This window comes from Notolepis coatsorum, assembly GCF_963971535.1.
Source record: "Notolepis coatsorum genome assembly, chromosome: 19".
Lineage (NCBI taxonomy): Eukaryota > Metazoa > Chordata > Actinopteri > Aulopiformes > Paralepididae > Notolepis > Notolepis coatsorum.
This window is the reverse complement of record NC_140183.1, coordinates 83,177,010-83,198,545: the sequence shown is the minus strand read 5'-3', so window position 1 is coordinate 83,198,545 and position 21,536 is coordinate 83,177,010. Positions and strand designations below refer to the sequence as shown.

Here is a 21,536-nt window from a genome sequence, read left to right as displayed (position 1 = left end):
ATGTGAACACTTTTTTTTTTTCTTCTCCTTCTTCCATCATTCGCACTGGAGCAGAATAGTCCAGTTAGTTCCCCATCACAGCTCCTTCCAAATAGTACTTAAAACAAGCTACCTCCATTTAAATACAAACCATTTAAGTTGCGGCACCCCCCCCCCCCCCCTCCCAACTAAATTACATCCCGTTCTCACAAAGTATAAAAAACACCCCCCCCCCCCCCCCAACCCTGACCTGTTACTACACACATTTCTCAAAAATCTTTGACCCTCACACCCGACCCAGCCCTCTTGGTTTTCGGCAGAATACAAACCCCTCCCCAACTCCACATCTCCCCTTTTCGCCAGAACCGCTAGACATTTCACGTAGATCTCAAATGATAAAATTTATATAACCAAAAAAAGAAAATAATCACTCTCAGAATGGTTAATACTCTCAGATCTTTATGAAATGCCCAGCTATCTAGCTATATAACCTATGGGGTTGATTTGGAATTGGGCAGCTCCACCCCGACACCCTCTTCTCTTGGGGCTTCCTCTACCAGAAGTCTCGGCGGTGATAGGCGTCTGGGTCGCAGTATTTGGTCACCACCACCCTGTTGGCAAACTTCCTTCCCGTCAGCCCCTGCATGGCCTTCTGTGAGTCGAACACAGACATGAACTCCACGAAGATCTGGTAGGAAGAAGAAAAAGAGGACAAACGAGAGGGACGGTGAGTGAAGTAAATCAGACCTCCGGCCAAAGCATCTTGGAACAGTTACATAAACATTTCCATACAGCGAGACGGTTCCTACCTTGCCGGTCCCAGGCACCTCCAGGCCGTCTACAGGTCGGGGGATCTCAATGCTCTTGACCTGGCCATACTTGCTGCACTCGTCCCTGACGTCCTCCACGATCTCCTCGTACTCCTCGTCATCCAGCAGCTCCTCCGGGGCCACCATGTTCATCAGACACAGGACCTCAGTGGGCAGGCCTCCCATCTGGGTCACCGAGGTGTTCATCAGGCCCGGCACCTGCAGCGTCACCGGGGTCTGGTTTATACTGGTCTGGAGGGGACAGACGAGAGGTTTATACTGGTCTGGAGGAGACAGAGAGGTTTATACTGGTCTGGAGGAGACAGACAAGAGGTTTATACTGGTCTGGAGGGGACAGACGAGAGGTTTATACTGGTCTGGAGGAGACAGAGGTTTATACTGGTCTGGAGGAGACAGACAAGAGGTTTATACTGGTCTGGAGGAGACAGAGAGGTTTATACTGGTCTGGAGGAGACAGACAAGAGGTTTATACTGGTCTGGAGGAGACAGACAAGAGGTTTATACTGGTCTGGAGGAGACAGAGAGGTTTATACTGGTCTGGAGGAGACAGACAAGAGGTTTATACTGGTCTGGAGGGGACAGACGAGAGGTTTATACTGGTCTGGAGGGGACAGACGAGAGGTTTATACTGGTCTGGAGGAGACAGACGAGAGGTTTATACTGGTCTGGAGGAGACAGAGAGGTTTATACTGGTCTGGAGGAGACAGACGAGAGGTTTATACTGGTCTGGAGGAGACAGACGAGAGGTTTATACTGGTCTGGAGGAGACAGAGAGGTTTATACTGGTCTGGAGGAGACAGAGAGGTTTATACTGGTCTGGAGGAGACAGACAAGAGGTTTATACTGGTCTGGAGGAGACAAGAGGTTTATACTGGTCTGGAGGAGACAGACGAGAGGTTTATACTGGTCTGGAGGAGACAGAGAGGTTTATACTGGTCTGGAGGAGACAGACGAGAGGTTTATACTGGTCTGGAGGAGACAGGTTTATACTGGTCTGGAGGAGACAGAGGTTTATACTGGTCTGGAGGAGACAGAGAGGTTTATACTGGTCTGGAGGAGACAGACGAGAGGTTTATACTGGTCTGGAGGAGACAGAGAGGTTTATACTGGTCTGGAGGAGACAGACGAGAGGTTTATACTGGTCTGGAGGAGACAGAGAGGTTTATACTGGTCTGGAGGGGACAGAGAGGTTTATACTGGTCTGGAGGAGACAGAGGTTTATACTGGTCTGGAGGAGACAGACAAGAGGTTTATACTGGTCTGGAGGAGACAGACAAGAGGTTTATACTGGTCTGGAGGAGACAGAGGTTTATACTGGTCTGGAGGAGACAGAGAGGTTTATACTGGTCTGGAGGAGACAGACAAGAGGTTTATACTGGTCTGGAGGAGACAGAGAGGTTTATACTGGTCTGGAGGAGACAGAGAGGTTTATACTGGTCTGGAGGAGACAGACAAGAGGTTTATACTGGTCTGGAGGAGACAGAGAGGTTTATACTGGTCTGGAGGAGACAAGAGGTTTATACTGGTCTGGAGGAGACAGACGAGAGGTTTATACTGGTCTGGAGGAGACAGAGAGGTTTATACTGGTCTGGAGGAGACAGAGAGGTTTATACTGGTCTGGAGGAGACAGAGAGGTTTATACTGGTCTGGAGGAGACAGAGAGGTTTATACTGGTCTGGAGGAGACAGAGAGGTTTATACTGGTCTGGAGGAGACAGAGAGGTTTATACTGGTCTGGAGGAGACAGAGAGGTTTATACTGGTCTGGAGGAGACAGACGAGAGGTTTATACTGGTCTGGAGGGGACAGAGAGGTTTATACTGGTCTGGAGGAGACAGAGAGGTTTATACTGGTCTGGAGGAGACAGACGAGAGGTTTATACTGGTCTGGAGGAGACAGAGAGGTTTATACTGGTCTGGAGGAGACAGAGAGGTTTATACTGGTCTGGAGGAGACAGAGAGGTTTATACTGGTCTGGAGGAGACAGAGAGGTTTATACTGGTCTGGAGACAGACAAGAGGTTTATACTGGTCTGGAGGAGACAGACGAGAGGTTTATACTGGTCTGGAGGGGACAAGAGGTTTATACTGGTCTGGGACTTTATCGCGTTAATTTAGATGAATTAACTACAGAAGAAATAAACATAATTCCCCCAGCGCATTTTATCGCACGTCGCTGCACTTTGCTCTTGTCCGTCAGCTCCGGGCTGCTGGTAGGGATGCCCACTGTACAGGCCTGTTGGTAGGGATGCCCCGATCACGTTTTTTTGCCACAGATACAGATCACCGATCGTCTATGAGCCATATCGGCCGATACAGATAGTTTTTGGTTTCGTTATACTGTAAAAAGTGGGATTTGGGTTAATTAATATTTATTAAATAATTATTAGTAACCTATACATAATAAAAAAAAGACTGCCATTTTAAATCGAATCGAGCTGAATTCAATGAATTTGAACCATTTTCATATGCATTATCTGTATTATCTGCGAGACAGTGCAACACACAACAAGTCGAAATTTTCCGCTCTCCAATGCAAGCAGCGTCTCTGTCTGCAATGCATGTCGACTGGAGCCACTGTCTGTGTGTGACTCTGCTTTGGTCCAATCACATTCCCCACCCACAGTCGGCGAATCAGAGGCAGAATAGGGCGGGTCTTCACGGCATACTTGGTTGTCTCTCAGCGACCTGCACTGCACTCACCTGGGGCAGTGTAGCTCATAATCTTGCCAGGTCTTGGTCGACAAAGAGATCATTGATCTCAAGTGACTACCTGGTAAAATATATATCTATGGTGTAGCGGGGCTCCATCGTCTCGAGTTTATTACACTTAGTAAGTAACTTACACTCATGCTCGCTCGCACACAGACGCTCGCACACTCACGCTCGCTCCCCGCTCTCATTACAACTCCGCTGAGAGTTGTGTTTCTGTTATGTTTTTCGCGCGCGTCATCGATCGGAATTCCCCAATCTCATATTTATACTGATTATCGGCCGATACTGATCGCTGGCCGATCGATCGGGGCATCCCCAATTGTTGGAAAGTTGAATTTGCCGCCTTTCGGTCATCACCACACTCAACCTATTGCGCGATTCCATTCCCGGCGTCATTTGACAAGCCGTTCGGATTAGTGACCACGTCCGGTTGTGAACGGTCCTGAACTGACCAGTGACCAGTCACCGCTGATTGCGAAAATGATTGACCACCGTTGTAGCCAAGGAGCGTCTGCTCCGAAAGCGATCACAGGCGGGTGCTCAGAGTGGGGGAAGGTGACACAAGAAGACTAAGAAGTCCTTTGTTTTGACTCGAGAGGTGATATAAAGGCAGTGGATGGCCATTTGGGATAATCATGCTGAATTATTGCGGTACAGGGTACACACATTACAAAAACCTTTTTGAAACACTAATTTTCCGTGGGATTTTTATAAACGTTGGACCTGTATGACTATAAGACTTCAGGCCAGGGTTTCAGTTAGAAAAAATTGTTGCCGGTCTCCGTGACCTGCAAGATTTCAATCTACCGGACAAATGAGATTAATTCCGGTCATAGTTTATTGAGCTTTAAAACAATTGATAGGCAGGCTATATAAAGAATGTCATCCTCAAGGCATGTAGATTTATAATATTATTACTTAAAACTAGGCTACTTTTGCGTATACAGTCATTAATATATTCCAAATAAAATAAGTCCCTCGATACTCCGTGCTGCTGCTGACTTGAAATAAAATAGACCGCGTATGTGGGCAGTCGGTCCGACACTAAACAGCAGTCTGTTATAATCACATTTTTATGAGCTAACGAATTCCGTTATATTGGACATTTGTATTAATTATATCAAGCGAAGAACTGAGAAAGCAGAGAGACGGCAACATTATCGTGGTTTGCGTGACGACTCTCCACCTCGCAACGACTTATTTGCAAAGAGTATGGCGCTGCAGAGCAGCTGATTTAGCTGTTATTGGCTCTTTTCTGGGAACCGCACAGCAGCGCCCCCCCCACCCAACATTGGCTGAAAATGGCTGAATTGGAGTACTGCTGGAATACTGCATTGTGCTGCTGTTGCTATGGCTCTGCAGCTTCACAAAAGTTCGCACACCCAGCACTAAGCTCTCGCTGACAACGTCGTTGTCATTATTAGAAGCAACGAGGAAACAAATGTAATGATCGTTTCGTTCATCGCATAGGCTATTTAATTTTAGCCTATTTTAATACAATTCAAATAATCAAATTGTGCTTAGACTCAGGGAATTATTTTCACCGGACATTAAGACCGGAGAGATTAAATATGTCGGACTTCAACAGATTTTGCCGGTCAAATACCGGTAATTACCGGCTAACGGAAACGCTGCTTCAGGCTATGGAACCGTTGTGTTCCAGCTCCTACCTCTCAGCTGGAACAGGCATCTGGCAACCACTAAACAGAAATATGAGTACACAAAACCTTTACTTCAGTGTGTTCAAACCTCTGTTACTCTATTTCATTAGCACTCAACGTGATTTTTCTTTATTGTGTAAGAAACTTCGGAATGTTACCTTTCAGAAGAGAAAAGGTTCTTTGCGCTATATATATATATATATTAGGGCTGTCAGTTTATCGCGTTAATTAGATTAATTAATTACACAGCAAATTATCGCGTTATGAAAATTAACTCAAAATTAATTACAAAAAAAAAGTTTTTTTTTTTTTTTTTTTTTTTTAATAATATTTTTTTTGTATCTCATTCATTCCATAAGAATGTAGAATACACATTTACAGATTTTTTTTTAATATGGTCCATTTGCATGTTCTTGGTATCTGATTCTAGGGACATCTATGAATCTCAGGGAATGTATTCCCAGTGTCAGAAATACTGTGGGCTAGATCCACAAAGAATGGATTGCACAGTGCAAGTTGCACCCTTACTTACAATTCATTATGAATTGAAAATGGGGGACCCTGATGTAAACAAGACGAAAGACTTTCTCTGGTCTGCATCCCCTTAACAATTGTGTGTATTGAGCCGTACTGTATTGTACCCATTCTGCAATCTGTTAATAACATTTTCATTCAATCACTCAATCTGCGCTGTGATTGATTGAATGAAAATTTTATTTTGAGTAAATTGTAATGAACCAAATGAGAATATCAATATTTTTTTTGTTATCTTTGACTGTGAATAACACCATGCTCAAATTGACCAGACCTGAAAAATCTAAGCAAATTAATAGATGGAAGATGATTAAACAGAAGGTTTTGTAGATACAGTACTGAATTCTGCCATCCGGACACATGCAATTTGAAATATGATTATAGAATATAGAATATCAGGCATAAAACGGTTATGCGATTAAAATGCGATTAATTAGATTAATTAATTACAAATCCTGTAATTAATTAGATTAATTTTTTTAATCGCCTGACAGCACTAATATATATATATATATATTATTCCTAAAATTGCTGCACTTTGTAAAATATTGCATTGATCTGACTGTTGGTCTGTGTAGTAACTAATAAACAAGATTTTGCTGCTTAAACATATAATGTATACAAAGTGATGCTCAAATGTGTAGAGCGCTTACTTCACTATACGGCTACATTGATCCACTGTGTCTGTCCGTACATCCGATTTTAATACATCTTCAATGATTAGTATCCATTTGTTCGACGGATAGAGTTGACGTTAGGTTCTAATTAGAACAGCCGGTAATACCTTCCGTCACTTTTCCACCCGTTCATTGACAGACCAATGTAGCTGCAGCCTTATTTAGGGCATCGCGCCAACATACTTTTGCTGGTCTGGACTGGTCCTCCGAGCTCCTCTCCAGTCGAGCTTTCACTGGTGCAGGGTTTAATCCGAATCCTCCGCTATCGTTGTGTAACATGTCTTGTTGCCTCTAGCGCCTTCTTTCTCTCCTTCACGTGAAGTTAAAACTACCGTAAGTGAAAGTGAAACCTAAAAATAGCTGTAGTCTGATTTACACGCTTGATAACACGTTTAGTAGCCTTGGTCGTGCGACTGAAACAGTGAAGGAAAGAGGGATAATAACGAGGTTTATGAAGTACTTAAAAGAACAGAAGGGAGCGGGCAGGGGAGGAAACAAACTTTTTGGCTTACCAGCCAACTGGCGAGTATCTTGATTTTTTTTTACCAGCCAAACAGATTTTTTACCAGCCAAAAAAAAATTGCTAATTGTGATACCGTAATTACTTCTTTGTATGTCTTCGTCTAAATTGATTTTCAATCATAGTACCGTACTTTTCGCACTATAAGCCGCAGCAGCTAAATTGAATGATGTGTACATATATAAGCCGCACTGGACTATAAGCTGCAGGTGTTTTAATGTTTAATTACCATATGTAATTAGCATTGGGACACAATACTGTCGGACAAATAACAAGAATTAACTCATTTACAAGTTGTATTAAGTTTAGCAAATAAGGGAACAGATAAATAACATTTCAATGCAGTCAAAAAAGCAATATTTAGACTTTAACATTTTCGGGTTTGGTCACGTCGAGTCACATATAAGCTGCACCGTTATATAAGCCGCAGGGTCGAAAAATGGGGGGGAAAGCTGCGGCTTATAGTCCGAAAAGTACGGTAATAATCACACCGTGTCTCTACTCTTTAAAAAATGTATTCGCATAAAACATTAATAACAGTGTCTCTACTCTTCACAATATTAGCATAAAACATAACATGAAAGAGGGATCTATTCTGGACTGGGTTGGGCTGAACTGGGCAGTGAAAGATGCTGGGTTGGACTGGGTTGGGCAGTGAAAGAAAAAAAACGAAGTATGTTGTGAAGTGTATAGATAGATGTGAAATGTATAGATGTAGCAGTACTGTCTATCTGTCGTGTATGTCATATGTTATGATGAATTGAAAATGGGGGACCCTGATGTAAACAAGACGAAAGTCTTTCTCTGGTCTGCAGCCCCTTAACAATTGTGTGTATTGAGCCGTACTGTATTGTACCCATTCTGCAATCTGTTAATAAAGTTTTCAATCAATAAATCAAGTTAACTTTGAACCTCGGTTGTCAAGCCGCGTCAATGTTGTGTATGCATCCGAGTGGCATCACAACGGTGTTCACTGTGCCTTTATGACAGCACGGTGGTCTTACGACAGTACTGTGAAGTACCGTCAAGTGTTGCGGTAACGTCAGTTGGGTTGGTGTGCTGTTGTGCACTGGTTGAGCTAGCCCCTTTCGTGACTGCGATGTGCAAGCCAGGGGCTTTTGAGCATGAAATAAAATGTCTAACCTTATGTCGTAGTCCGGTGCTTTTTTGGAAACAGTCATAACAGATACACCTAGCTAACATGGGGCTGGCTGCTTTGAGCACACACACACGCGCACACGGGGCTAACGTTAGCTAGCAAACAGCTCTATAGCTAAAACGCTAACTAGAAGAGGAGCTAATGATGCTAATGATGGAGCATCGCCGTCGGTTGTGTGATAGTAAAGGGCTAACCTTCTGTATTGTCACAGTGAAAGGGTTAACCGGCTGTCGTGTGGCAGTGAAAGGGTTAAAATGTTCACAACAACATGGATGCATGTACTCTGCCAGCATGTTTAATATCCATAATACTAAATGTTTGACTAAGATTTCTATGAAACTTTATTCTTAAAAAAAAAAAAAAAAAAAAAAAAAAAAAACGGATTTTTTTTTTTTTTTAATATATAATTTTTTTTTTAAAACTCATAAAATATATTGGGTCGCACCTAAATCGGCAGGGTCGGTCGGCAACCTGAAACCAACCATTATTTTTGTTAGGCCCTAACTTCCTCCCCTGGGAGCGGGGAATGTGTGGTGTGTGTGTGTATATTTCACTGCACACACTCAGTGTCTGAGCCGCTCCGAACAGTATGTGGTGTGTGCGTGCGGCTCCGAACAATATGTGGTGTGTGCGTGCGGCCGTGCGCGCCGCCTGCAGTCAGTAGCGGGAGCCACTCCGTCACAGTATTTTACAAATCAGCGTTTTTTGTGTGCACTTTTGTGAAAATGAACTAAATGGGTTTTATTTCTATTAAAAAAAAAACATGGGGGCGGTGGGCAAGGAATGTACTCTGTGGATGCCTGAACACAGTAACACCGGTATCACTACTGCGGCAAGCCTACTGGACAGGGTAGCGTTAATGGGCCAAAAGAACCATAACACATTACACTGCTAAATTATGTTCAACCTTGCAGAGTTTATCATGGCTGGCTAGATAACGGTCTACTTTAGGAAGAGAATGATAGCAGGGAGAGCAGGACAGGTGAATGGACAGTAATTGTAGTAAACAATGTAATAGCCTAAAACAGCTACGGAGATAAGGCCAAGGCTGTGTTGCTGCAGATATTGTAGGTGTAACGTTATACTCAAGAGTTCTAAGTGTGACTGGAATGGAAGCTAAAAAGGACATATCGTGATGTAGGTTAAAGGTTGGCCCCATTTTATTTAGGCCACTTACTAATATGTATTCATATATCTTTGATTCAATAGATATTTGTATAAAATGTGACAATTGATTGGATTGAAGATCATTTTGAACACTCTTAATTTAGGCTATTTTATGAAGTCATCAATTCACTGACTACAACAACCCTCCCGACACCCAGTGTCCAGAGCCTGGCGTCTTACCAGGGTGGCGTTCTTGGATCCCACACTGGCTCTCTGCACCAGGAGCTTCTTGTCTCCAAGCTGCATGCCGTTCAGCCCTGCGATGGCCTGCATTGACGAGACAATTAGCACAAGGGTTTTAGAATGGACTTTCAATACTCCACGAGTACGAGAGCCTGAATAGGACATTTGGCGATAGGTTAAAATGGAGGTTAAAATGGAGTACATATCAAACTTGAGTACATATCAAACGTGAAGATCACAAACATCACTTAAGACATTCTAACTAGACAAGTGGGACTGGTCTTTTTTTCTGTTTATTCAATGCTTCAATATTCCATGTTGCCAAAAAACTATTTACATATATATTTTTTTTTGTGCTTTTGAATGAGTTACAATTCCCAGAAAGGTTAAGGTTAAGAAAAGGTGAAAGAGTGTTCACCACCTATGCCCCTCTACTGTACAGGCCACATCCTGATAACATGACTGTTATTATCATGATTACCTGGTCGTTGAGGTTGACGTCAACATATTCACAGAAGGCGTATCCTTTGGATAGGCCAGTAGCGCTGTCCTTCACCAGGTTGAAGGCCTTCAGAGGACCAAACGACGTCAACAGCTCCTTCACCTGAAAGCACATGTCGGAACAGAACAGGGAGAATGTCACGTTTAAGATTTTTTTTATCGGATAAGATGGTGAGCGACAGGAAATCGAGGGAGAGAAGAGAGATGACATGCAAAACAAAGGTCTCGGGCCAGATTAAAACCATTGATGTTGCAATGACATGGAATGCACCTTAGCATGGTAAGCTACCAGGTTGCCCCGAGAATGTCATTTTTTTTTTTTCCCTTTTTTTTTAGCGTTTATCGCTTTTCTGGCCAAGCATGACCGACAGATACAGGGTGAAACGGGATATAGAGCAGGGGAAGACATTCTGGTAAATGACGGCGGGTCCGGGAATCGAACTCAAGTCCACCAGATCCGTGACGCAGCACGGTTTTCCCCGACGCAGAAATAGCGTCGAGATATGCGGTGAGCTACTGGAGCTCCCCTGAGAGAATGTCACTTTTACAGGTAAGGTGGCATCAAAGGAACAATAGAAAAAGTAACAGTAATTGGATTACAGCTGTTCCACAGGATTAATAGTACAAATCTGGACACACTTCAAACTATTCCAATGACCAGTGAAGCCACATGCAATTAAAAGATATTTAGAGAGGCTTTCTTAGAAGACCGATTGCTAAAATTAGGGAGATCAACACTTGATTTAGACTTGGGAGAAGATGTGGAGCTAACGTTAGCCGTGGTTCCCTTTAAGAAACTAAGCTGGTTAGCACTGACCTGGTCGTCATTCAGGTAGTTGGGCAGACCGCCAATGAAGAGCTTGTGAGCAGAGTCGGGCACCACTGTCGACACCACACCTGCAACAGAACAGAACAAGACCAGACTGATGAGGATAGCCCGGCGGAGAAGCGCGGGAGACAGGATAGTACTTATGAATTCTGCCACCGGTGGTTAGGTTTAAGCTTTTATGGGATGGTTAACTGATTTTAGACAGCAGCGATGAGCCAGAGGTACCAGGCACGTAGACACTGGGGTTCTCGCTCATGCCAGGGAGAGGCTGGTAGTCATGGGGACGGCGGATCTTGAGGCTCTGGCCCTGGAAGATGATGCCGTCGAAAGCCATTGCCTGGGTCGTCTCATCCACTGAGCGAAACTGCATAGCACACAGAAACACAACATTCACAAGGGTGGTAATAAATACTGTGTCTTTTCTATGGGATCACAGGAACATTCGGGCAGGACCAGTAGCCCGGTCATGATGGTAGGGTCTGACCTCAAGGAAGGCAAAGTTCTTGTCCTGGTTGATCTGCACAGCAAGAACGGGGTTTCCAGGGGCCTGAGTGAGACCGCCCAGGCGCATCTGAGCGTTAAAGAAGTCCATCATGGACTCCTACACAAAAAGGAAGGGAGATAATCAAGATAGTTTCATACCGCAGGTCAGGGTTTATTCTCAGTGCCAAGATTACCCGTAAAACAGTGTACGGGGGGGGGGGGGGGGGGAGCAACTGTTCTTTTGTTGGTTTGTCTGCTTTTGTGGATATTGTAGTATTGTCTTGTTTGCGTAAAAAAAAAATTAAATGCTTAAATATTCTGCACATTTTCTTAGTGTCCATTATTGTGTTCATGTAGGCTGATCAGCTCATACAGACATTATGATGTGCTTCATATGTTGGCCCGTTACCTCTGTGATGCCAAAGGGGATGTTGCCCACGTAAAGCCTACGGGCCTGCCGGGTCATCTGGCTGCCCACCACAGGCACAGGGGTGGGGGTGACAGCCAGGCCGTCGGGGGTCATGGTTGGCAGGAGGGCTGTGGCTGGGATCTGGCCAGCAGCTGGAGGGTAGGAGTCAAACCAAAGACAGTTGGGCTTTCAACAATTAAACTCAACTGTGGTTTATATTCATCAATACTTTACAGATTTTAACAGGGCATACTTGGCCCCTCAATATTAGAGCAGTGCAGCAATACTATAATTCTTTTTTAAAGAAACAGATTAGACCAGATTTATTTTGTGAATGAGAACATATCATTAAAGTATTGGTTTTGGGCCAGGTTCATTTGCCAGCCTGAGCAAGAGTACTTAGGAGCTGGATTGGCGCCAAATATCGATACAAAAAAGATACTATCAGCGCACCTCTACTCATCATGTAAAATTTGAAGATCTGAAACTGAGACGCTCTAAAATAAATAGGACGACAAACCCACCTTGCATGGCTTTGTACTGCATGGGGGTGATGTGTTCGAACCCGGGCGGAGGGACATCCCAGTACTTCTTTACCTTGTTCTTCTTCTTCGTCTCACGGTGCGGGGAGCGGCTTAGGAGAGGAAGAGAGGAAAGATAAACGAGTAGACCAGCGGTTCTCAAACTACGGGTCGTGACCCAAAGTGGGGTCACGGGTAGGTGACAGTGGGGTCGTGCATTGGCAAAAACACAAAAAAAAACTCAGATAGAGTTTTCCACCCGGCAGCTGTGTGTATTTGCCACGTCTCGCCCCTTCATCAACGGAGGCCGACACAGTATTCCAATACACATCTCACTACATCCTGCGCATGAATAATCCCAGGAGGGGGACGGGTATTAAATCGCCTTTTTTAACTCACGAGAAGAAGCGCATATTTTCCTTGCAGGGGAAAAAACGATTGCCAGAGAAATGTGCTGGTAATTAGCTGGATTACGATTAATAAATTAAATTAATATTATTTCCATAGGGCGCTCAATATTTGAGCGAACACAAAGGTATTGGTATCCCTGTAAACTAGAGAAGCTAAGCTTTCCATTGGTACCATTTTCATTAAGCCAAACTGTTGGGAAGGGGGTTTTAATAGGCAATGATTCAAAATTATGTTAAATTTTCGACCTAGAGAAAACTGCCATGCTCATCTTCCAAAAGGTCCCTTGGCCGTTCACATGAATATATCAGAGTGCACATTGGTTTTATAGGTACCCACAAGCCTAGGGATGGGAATTGATAGGATTTTATCGATACGATTCCATTATCGATTCTGCTTATCGATTCGATTCTTTATCGATTCTCTTATCGATACCTGATCAATTTATAATTTAAATAAATAAATTGGAAATGCAACAGAACTAAGCTGGTTAGAATAACAACATGCAACTTGACATTTCTGATCGTCATTTATTGTTGAGCCCCCATGTCAGGCTCGGGAGGTAGAGCAGTCGTCTGGCAATCTGGAGGTTCCCGGTTCGATTCCCGCTCCTGGGCAGCGTGTCGATGTGTCCTTGAGCAAGACACTTAACCCCTAACTGCTCCCGATGAGCAGGTTGGCACCTTGCATGGTTGCCTGCGCCGTCGTTGTGTGAATGTGTGATGGATTGGGTAAAATGTAAGGAACAAATTGTAAAGCGCTTTGGATAAAAGCGCTATATAAAAAAGCAGCCATTTACCATGTCAGAAAAATACAAAAACTGTAAAAAATAAAACATTAACTATAGCCTACACTTAAATAAAATAATGTATTTGAGATTCTCTTAAAATGTATTTATTTTTTTATTCTTAAACTAATTTAATCTATTGAATAACAGTCGTTATTCCTCTGACTTCTGTCTCTCACACACACACAGACACACAGAGCTCCCTCCCCGGGCCCCTGTCCTGTAAGATATTGGCTTGTGTTGCTACACGGACACATTTGTATGTTGCACCATGGTACTTCCTGTCTGACGGACTCAGAGTAGAGACTTAATAAACAAACAATCCGGCTCTTATTATATGTGAACTAAAGAGTACAAGGTTTACACAACAGTCCCCACCCGCTGTTTTATTGTATTTGTACCTGTACTATCCGCTGTCAGCTGTTTATCTCTCTTTGTGAGCTTGATTAAATAGCGTTAGCTCACGTTAGCTAGCGATAGCTTCGCGGCTAATTTTAGCTCACCCTAAACTAAATCAATGACTATGTTCTAAAGCATTCAAGTAGTTTTCACTGCACATAGAAGTAGCCAAACAGTGGGAGCATTTCGGGAGCATATTACCAAAACCCAGGCAATTTCGAGCCCTTAATGAATCAAATAGAGTCTGCCATGGCTACATGCTAACGCTAACATTATTACGCAACTAGGAAAAACCTGGCAGCGATAAGGGAATCGAAAGTCACGGGAGCCACACGGTTCCAGGCATCGGCCAATTAGGAACCGGTTCCCAACCGGAACCGGTTCCCAACCGGAACCGGTTTTCGATTCCCATCCCTACACAAGCCTCTTCTTTCCAGACATAACCACTTTGTACAACTTGCATGCTATTTGGGGCAATAATCAAGCAGGTTTGTGCATGTGGTACAAATTAGTGATGTGCATCTCCATCACTGAGGCCGATGCGATGCGCATCTCGATACGGTGCCACGAATGCTCTAGAATGTTCCATTATGACATCATACTGTGCCATCACAAATGTTCTAGAATGTTTGACTATGACAGCATACTGTGACAATGACATCACAAATGTTCTAGAAGGTTCTATTATGACAATTAATACGGTTCAATGACTTTATCTAAATCCAATCAATATTCCTAATGCCGTTTCAATGTAAGGTTATAAAAATAAACATTCATATAATACAATAACCTAAATATACAGCTTTGGCTCCTCTACAATACGCTTACCTAGGATTTGACTTGATTCAACAACAAAGCAGTCGGGGCAATGGCAAGCCGAAAACGGTCGACAGTGTAGTTATTTGAAGTTTGGATTTTTTTTTACGACTGAGGTAGGTAGATTACATTTTTAGAGACTAAAGTACCGAAAAAGGGTACCGTTGGGTACCGGTATCGATTCACAGGTACCGGTACCGTATCGGTTCAAATGTGAACGGTACCCATCCCTATTGCTTATGTCCAGAGATTCCACCTTTGATAACTAGAGGAAAGACACTTGACTTACCCGTTATATTATGTTTTGCCTTTTTAAACATGTCCCTTATCGTGCTGTCCTGTGGCTGCACTAAGCCACGACAGCTGTCACGAGACGCGCACTGAGAGCTGGCCAGTATACCGTGGGAATTTTTATGAAACATTCTGATATTTTCGCGGGCACGAGACCACTGCACAAGACCTGCGAAAATATCTCCATAACAGTTAAATACGCCTATACGGGCTAAAGAGTTATGATAATAATAATAAATGTAACGAGTGATCCTAATAAAATGTCTATTTGATTCATGCATGTCTGACTGTTCAACAAGTAAAACATTTTGTAAATATGTTGTTAGAATGGTACAAATATTCATCTGGTGACATTCTTCATAGCATTAACACATTTATTGAGCCAGAAAATGTAGTTTGACACCAAAATTGATCTATGTTCAACATTCTAACAACAAACCCTAACCCAGTGGTCGGCAACCTGCGGCCTCGAGGCCGCATGCGGCTCTTTAGCCAATCAGCTGCGGCTCCCTGGTCCAAAAAATTTATAATAATAATAAAAAAAAAATTGGATATCGATGTCATACTGTGACACTGAAATGAAAAAATATTTCATCAACTAAGATATTTAGTCAACAAAAGGCTTACCTGTATGCCTGATATGTGGTGCGAAATTTGCAAACAACGCAAAATGTACTTTTTATTTTATAGATTTTCCACAAATAAGGGAAGGACTCTAATAGAGCTGCATAGTTCTGTGTTTTATTTCAAAGTAGGTTTACAGATGCAAGTGTTTTTTCTCCTTTTCTGTGTTTTATTTCAATGTAGGTCTACAGTACACATGGTAGTCTTTTTTCAAAGTGGACTACTTTTATTTTATAAATGTTCCACAAATAAGGGAAGGACTCAAATATACCTGAATAGTTCAGGGTTTTATTTCCAAGTCGGTCTACAGACACCAGTGTTTTGTCTCCTCTTCTGTGTTTTATTAAAAAATAGGTCTACACAGCCAGTATTTTTTCTCCACTTCATAAGAGTTTGAGGTTTTCCTTTGTTATAACAGGTAAAAACAGCAATTAAAAAGTAAATTTTTTTCTTTTTGTTGCTTTATAATCCCATTAATGCAACAAACTGTGTGCTATAAGTATAAAGTATAATAAATCGCTAATTACTTTGGACGTTTTATGCTAAATGTGGGGTATGCTTGGGGATATATAAAATGTTATACACTGTGTTATCTTCATTTTAAGGGTAAATAGGTTGTGCGGCTCCCTGAGCATTTTATTTTGTGGGACGGGGGAAAGTGGCTCTTTTGATAGTAAAGGTTGCTGACCCCTGCCCTAACCCAACATTCACATTTTTGGCAGTTGTTAGAATGTTCGACACATTTGTACCACATGCACAAACCTGCTTGATTATTGCCCCAAATAGCATGCAAGTTGGACAAAGTGGGTATGTCTGGAAAGAAGAGGCTTGTGGGTACCTATAAAACCAATGTTCACTCTGATATTGCCTGCTTGCCTCAACGACTACCGCCCTGTAGCTCTCACCTCCATAGCCATGAAGTGCTTTGAGAAGCTAGTAAAGGGCTACATCTGCTCCTCCCTCCCCATCAACATGGACCCCCTGCAATTTGCATACCGCCCCAACAGGTCCACGGAGGACGCCATAGCCCATGTGCTGCACACAGCAGCATCACACCTGGACAAGAGGCAGAGGAACTATGTGAGAATGCTATTCATCGACTACAGCTCGGCATTCAATACCATAGTCCCCTCCATACTCATAGCCAAGCTCAGGGACCTGGGCTTGAACTATGACCTCTGCCAGTGGGTCTTGGACTTCCTGACTGGCAGACCCCAGGTGGTGAGAGCAGGCAACTGCACCTCCTCATCCATCACCCTCAACATAGGGGCCCCCCAGGGCTGTGTTCTGAGTCCCCTCCTCTACTCCCTGTACACACACGACTGTGTGGCTCAGCGGAGTAACAATACAATCATCAAATTTGCTGACGACACAGTGGTGGTGGGCCTGATCTCTGCCAACGACGAGAGGGCCTACCTGGAAGAGGTCAAGGTCCTGGCGGGATGGTGCCAGGAAAACAGCCTCTCCCTGAACGTCAGCAAAACAAAGGAGGTGATTGTGGACTTCAGGAGGTCGGGGGTCAAGGACTACAGCCCCCTCAGCATCGACGGGGCACCGGTTGAGAGAGTCAACAGCTTTAAGTACCTCGGAGCCTACATATCCGAGGACTTGACATGGACCACACACATTGACAGTATTGTGAAGAAGGCACGACAACGCCTCTACTTCCTCAGGCGCCTAAGGAAGTTCCAAGTCAGTCAGAAGATCCTTAAGAACTTCTACTCATGTACAATAGAGAGCATCTTGACCGGCAACATCACCTCCTGGTTTGGGAATAGCACTGCACAAGACCGAAGCAGACTACAAAGAGTGACACGTTCAGCCGAACGCACAATTGGAGGGGGGCTCCCCACCCTCCAGAACATTTACAACAAGCGTTGCAAGGGCAAGGCTAAGAGAATCATTAAAGACTCCAGTCACCCGAACAACTGCCTCTTTGAACTGCTGCGGTCAGGCAAGCGATACCAGAGTCTCAAGGCGAGCACAGAAAGACTCAAAAAGCTTCTATCCCCAGGCCATCAGGCTGCTAAACGAACAATGAACACTACACAACAACCACCAAACGCACATAGCACACACATCCACACACTCACTTTAAACAAACACACTGTAGCACCCACTCCACACACTTTATAGCACACACCCACTTTAAACAAACACACTGTAGCACCCACTCCCCACACTTTATATTTATTGATGAAGGATTGCACTACAACTCGTACACCTTACTGTAAATTGTACCTAAATTGTACCTCATCCCATTTCTGCTTTGCACTATATAGTACTGTACATTAGTACACTGCATAGTATTGTATATTATTATATGGTAACTCAGAACATGTACATATGTCTATACCGAACACTGTGACCTCATTTTCTTCTTCTAAATTACATGCACTATGTTATTTGATACTATCTTGTCTAGCACAGTCTCTGGAGCGTAACAGTAAGAAGCATTTTGTATGAAAGTATTCTGTACTTCTGTATGACAACTATTAAAGAAACTTGAAATTTGATATATTCATGTGAACAGCCAAGGGACCTTTTGGAAGATGAGCATGGCAGTTTTTTCTAGGCGAAAATTTAACATCATTTTGAATCATTGCCTATTAAAACCCCCTTCCCAACAGTTGGGCTTAAGGCAAGACACCCCAGGTGAATAGGCAAATATACTTTTTTTTGTTGATTTTGAGATCGTTATATTTTGCTTCCTAAACATGTCTTCTATGAAACTAGTGACAATAAATCATCAATAACACACATTTAATTGTTTATTTTACTTCATTTTTCCTTATTGCATCCATAAATGTGCACATATTTAATGGGGAAGTGCCTCATTTGCATATATAAACATAAAATTCAGAAAACTTGCAATATATTTTTTCTTAGTTTATATGTACATAACACTGGGAAAGTTTCATAGTGATATCTATTCAAATATTTATTGCCTATTAGGGGGTACGACACTACTACACTGTTTGTAGCCCGTGTGTAGTTCTGTTCAGTTCAATATCATTATTATTATTATTCAGTTATCAGGCATGTGTTTAGGTTGTCTATTACTAATGGTTTGATTAGGTATTGTGTTTGTAAATATGTTTTAAAAAAAAGTATGGCATTTTACAATACAGAACTTTGAAGGAGTTTTCCCAAAAATGAGTTTTAAGAGTTTTCCTGAGCCAGAAATCTCCACTTCAGTAGCACTCACATACACCAAACCTTCCAGTTCTATTCATATCTATGTTCTGAAGGTATTTACAGAAGGGTTTGTTGATATCGCATTCATACCCTGATTTATATCGCATTTTATTCCTAAAAACATAGGGAAATATGGAATTTTACCATAAAATTGGACTGAATGGAGTGTTTTCTGATTTATGGAGTGATAAGAGATATCCAAAATCCCCTCTGTAATAACCTTTGGCTCTAATATGTCAACAAAATGAAACTATAATTTTGAAAATGGCTTTATCCAATGTTCAGATTTCTGTCCTGGAATTATATGCAAATTAGTGCATATTTAAGTAGATCATACCTCATTTGCATATTTAAACATACAATTTCAGAAAATTTGTAATACAAAAAAGTCTTTAATCAACTGGGGAAGTTTCATTGTGATATCTATTAGTTACATGTTTTACCCTATTCACCTGTAGTGTCTCGCCTTAATGAAAATGATACCAATGGAAAGCTTAGCTTCTCTAGTTTACAGGGATACCAATACCTTTGTGTTCGCTCAAATATTGAGCGCGCTATGGACCAAGATATTTATTAATGGGCAGAACCTTGATTTTACATGGCGGCCATCTTGAAATCCATCATGATGACGTGGCCCCTACCCCAAAATGAAAGCGATGAGGAACACGTGGGGAAGATTTGGTGGTTTTGTCCGGCGCGTCCACATCCTTCTCAAATCTGGCGCTAAGCCACCGGACTATTAGTACATTTTCATTTAATTATTTTTTAAAGCATCTTCATGGTTTAATGCAAACATATGTTGGACTTATTATAATCATCATATTGGCGTGACTGTATGCATCAAAGGGTTAAATCTAGCATTTTTAAGTGCTTTAGAGGAAATGTCAAAATATCGCAATTAGGGATGCCCCGATCACGTTTTTTGCCACCGATACCGATCACTGATCGTCTATGAGCCATATCGGCCGATACCGATAGTTTTTGGTTTTATAAAAATAAAAAAAATATATACTTTTATATATATACAGTGATGTACCTGAACGCGTTCAATGAATGATCGTTCATGAACGCGTTCGTATTTTGGGCGAACGTGAACTGAACGTACTGATTATCCGCTAAATGAACGTAATTGAGAACGCGTTCATTCTCAGCGCTGTGTAACGGAGTTCAAAAGTGCGTTCATTCTCAGCACTCTGTTATAACGGCGTTCAAAGATGTGCCAGATTTCATATGTATTTCAGCCGAAAACCCAGTTAAAACACACCGTAAACAGGCTTTAAAATTATGTGGAAAACCAACCGATCTGGCAACGCGCCTGTCAACCCCTGCTACGTCATCAGACTCATCACAACAACAGCTGAATCTGCGAGCAGAAGCCGAGAGCTGCGCAGCAGCAGGTCGAGAGCAGCATTCGCTCAGAGAACTCTACCTCTTGACGTCGGTGCTTGGGTATTTAAAATAGTTTAACGTTAAAGTCAGTACTGACTCAGACGGAAACAATCTAACGTTTGTCTGTAAACTTTGTCCACCCGGTTTGAAGAAGCAAGTCCCCACATCGACGCGACGACAGCAACATTGAGAATATGCAAACGTCCTGTTTTAGTTTTCATAATAAAGACAATACAAGCAAAGTTGTTCCTCATGTTTTTGAAAATATACTGTAGAGATGAAAGCTGCAGTGTGGACTGAATGCGCGGTGGCAAAGCGTTATGGAAATGCCAGTATTCTGATTGCCGTCTGTGGCAGCGTTTCCGTTAGCCGGTAATTACCGGTATTTGACCGGCAAAATCTGTTGAAGTCCGACATATTTAATCTCTCCGGTCATAGTGTCCGGTGAAAATAGTTCCCTCTGGGCACAGTTTGATTATTTGAATTGTATTTGGATGGGCTGGAGTTGGGTGGCCTATGCGATGAACGAAACAATCATTGCGTTTGTTGTCGTTGCTTCGCCAAGCAGCCGGTCTGGTAATGACGACGCTGTGTCAGCGAGAGCTTGCTGCTGGATTTGCGGAAGGCATGCAGCTGCAGACCCACAGAACCCACCAGCTTTGCTGGCACAGTGCGGTCCCCAGACCTGGAAGCTGCTCTGCGGGTCTGCAGCTGGATGCTTCTTGCAAACTAACTGCGGCCGGTCGCGCTGACACCAGCTTTCATTGTTGGACCGGCTGCTTGGTGGAGCAACGATGAAACGAATGTAATGAATCGTTCGTCGCATGGGCTATTTAATTTTGGCCTGTTTTGGTACGGTTCGGGTGGTCAAGTTGTGCTTGGAGGGAGTTGTTTTCACCGGACATTATGACCAGCACCAAGTCGTTGGGAGGTGGAGATATACATCACGCAAACCCACGATAATGTTGCTGTCTCTCTCTGCCAAATTTCTCAGTTCTTCGCTTGATATAATTAATACAAATGTCCAATATAACGGAATTCGTTAGCTCATAAAAATGTGATTATAACAGACTGCTGTTTAGTGTCGGACCGACTGCCCACATACGCGGTCTATTTTATTTCAAGTCAGCAGCAGCACGGAGTATCGAGGGACTTATTTTATTTGGAATATATTAATGACTGTATACGCAAAAGTAGCCTAGTTTTAAGTAATAATATTATAAATCTACATGCCTTGAGGATGACATTCTTTATATAGCCTGCCTATCAATTGTTTTAAAGCTCAATAAACTATGACCGGAATTAATCTCATTTGTCCGGTAGATTGAAATCTTGCAGGTCACGGAGACCGGCAACAATTTTTTCTAACGGAAACCCTGGTCTGTGGTTCAATATTTTTTACAAATAATAGTTCGCAGCAACGTATTGAAAAAAGAACTAACAAAATGGGCCGTTCAATA

At 42.7% G+C, this 21,536-nt stretch overlaps 1 protein-coding gene across 2 annotated transcripts in view; it reads right to left on the bottom strand.

The window, feature by feature from the left end:
• Positions 1-234: 234 nt before the first annotated feature.
• Positions 235-21,536, bottom strand: part of u2af2a (U2 small nuclear RNA auxiliary factor 2a) — a 32,992-nt gene continuing 11,690 nt past the window's right edge. Inside the window, exons 5-13 of one of the 2 annotated variants that reach the window (XM_084337019.1) lie at positions 12,168-12,277; positions 11,644-11,795; positions 11,236-11,352; positions 10,944-11,115; positions 10,740-10,819; positions 9,903-10,025; positions 9,419-9,505; positions 789-1,040; positions 235-667 (exon numbers count right to left, since the gene is read on the bottom strand). In XM_084337019.1, coding sequence (XP_084193145.1) covers positions 533-667; positions 789-1,040; positions 9,419-9,505; positions 9,903-10,025; positions 10,740-10,819; positions 10,944-11,115; positions 11,236-11,352; positions 11,644-11,795; positions 12,168-12,277 — 1,228 coding nt within the window. In that variant the 3' untranslated portion in view covers positions 235-532. The remainder of the gene's footprint in view (positions 668-788; positions 1,041-9,418; positions 9,506-9,902; positions 10,026-10,739; positions 10,820-10,943; positions 11,116-11,235; positions 11,353-11,643; positions 11,796-12,167; positions 12,278-21,536) is intronic. The other variant, XM_084337020.1, reaches the window with a different exon arrangement.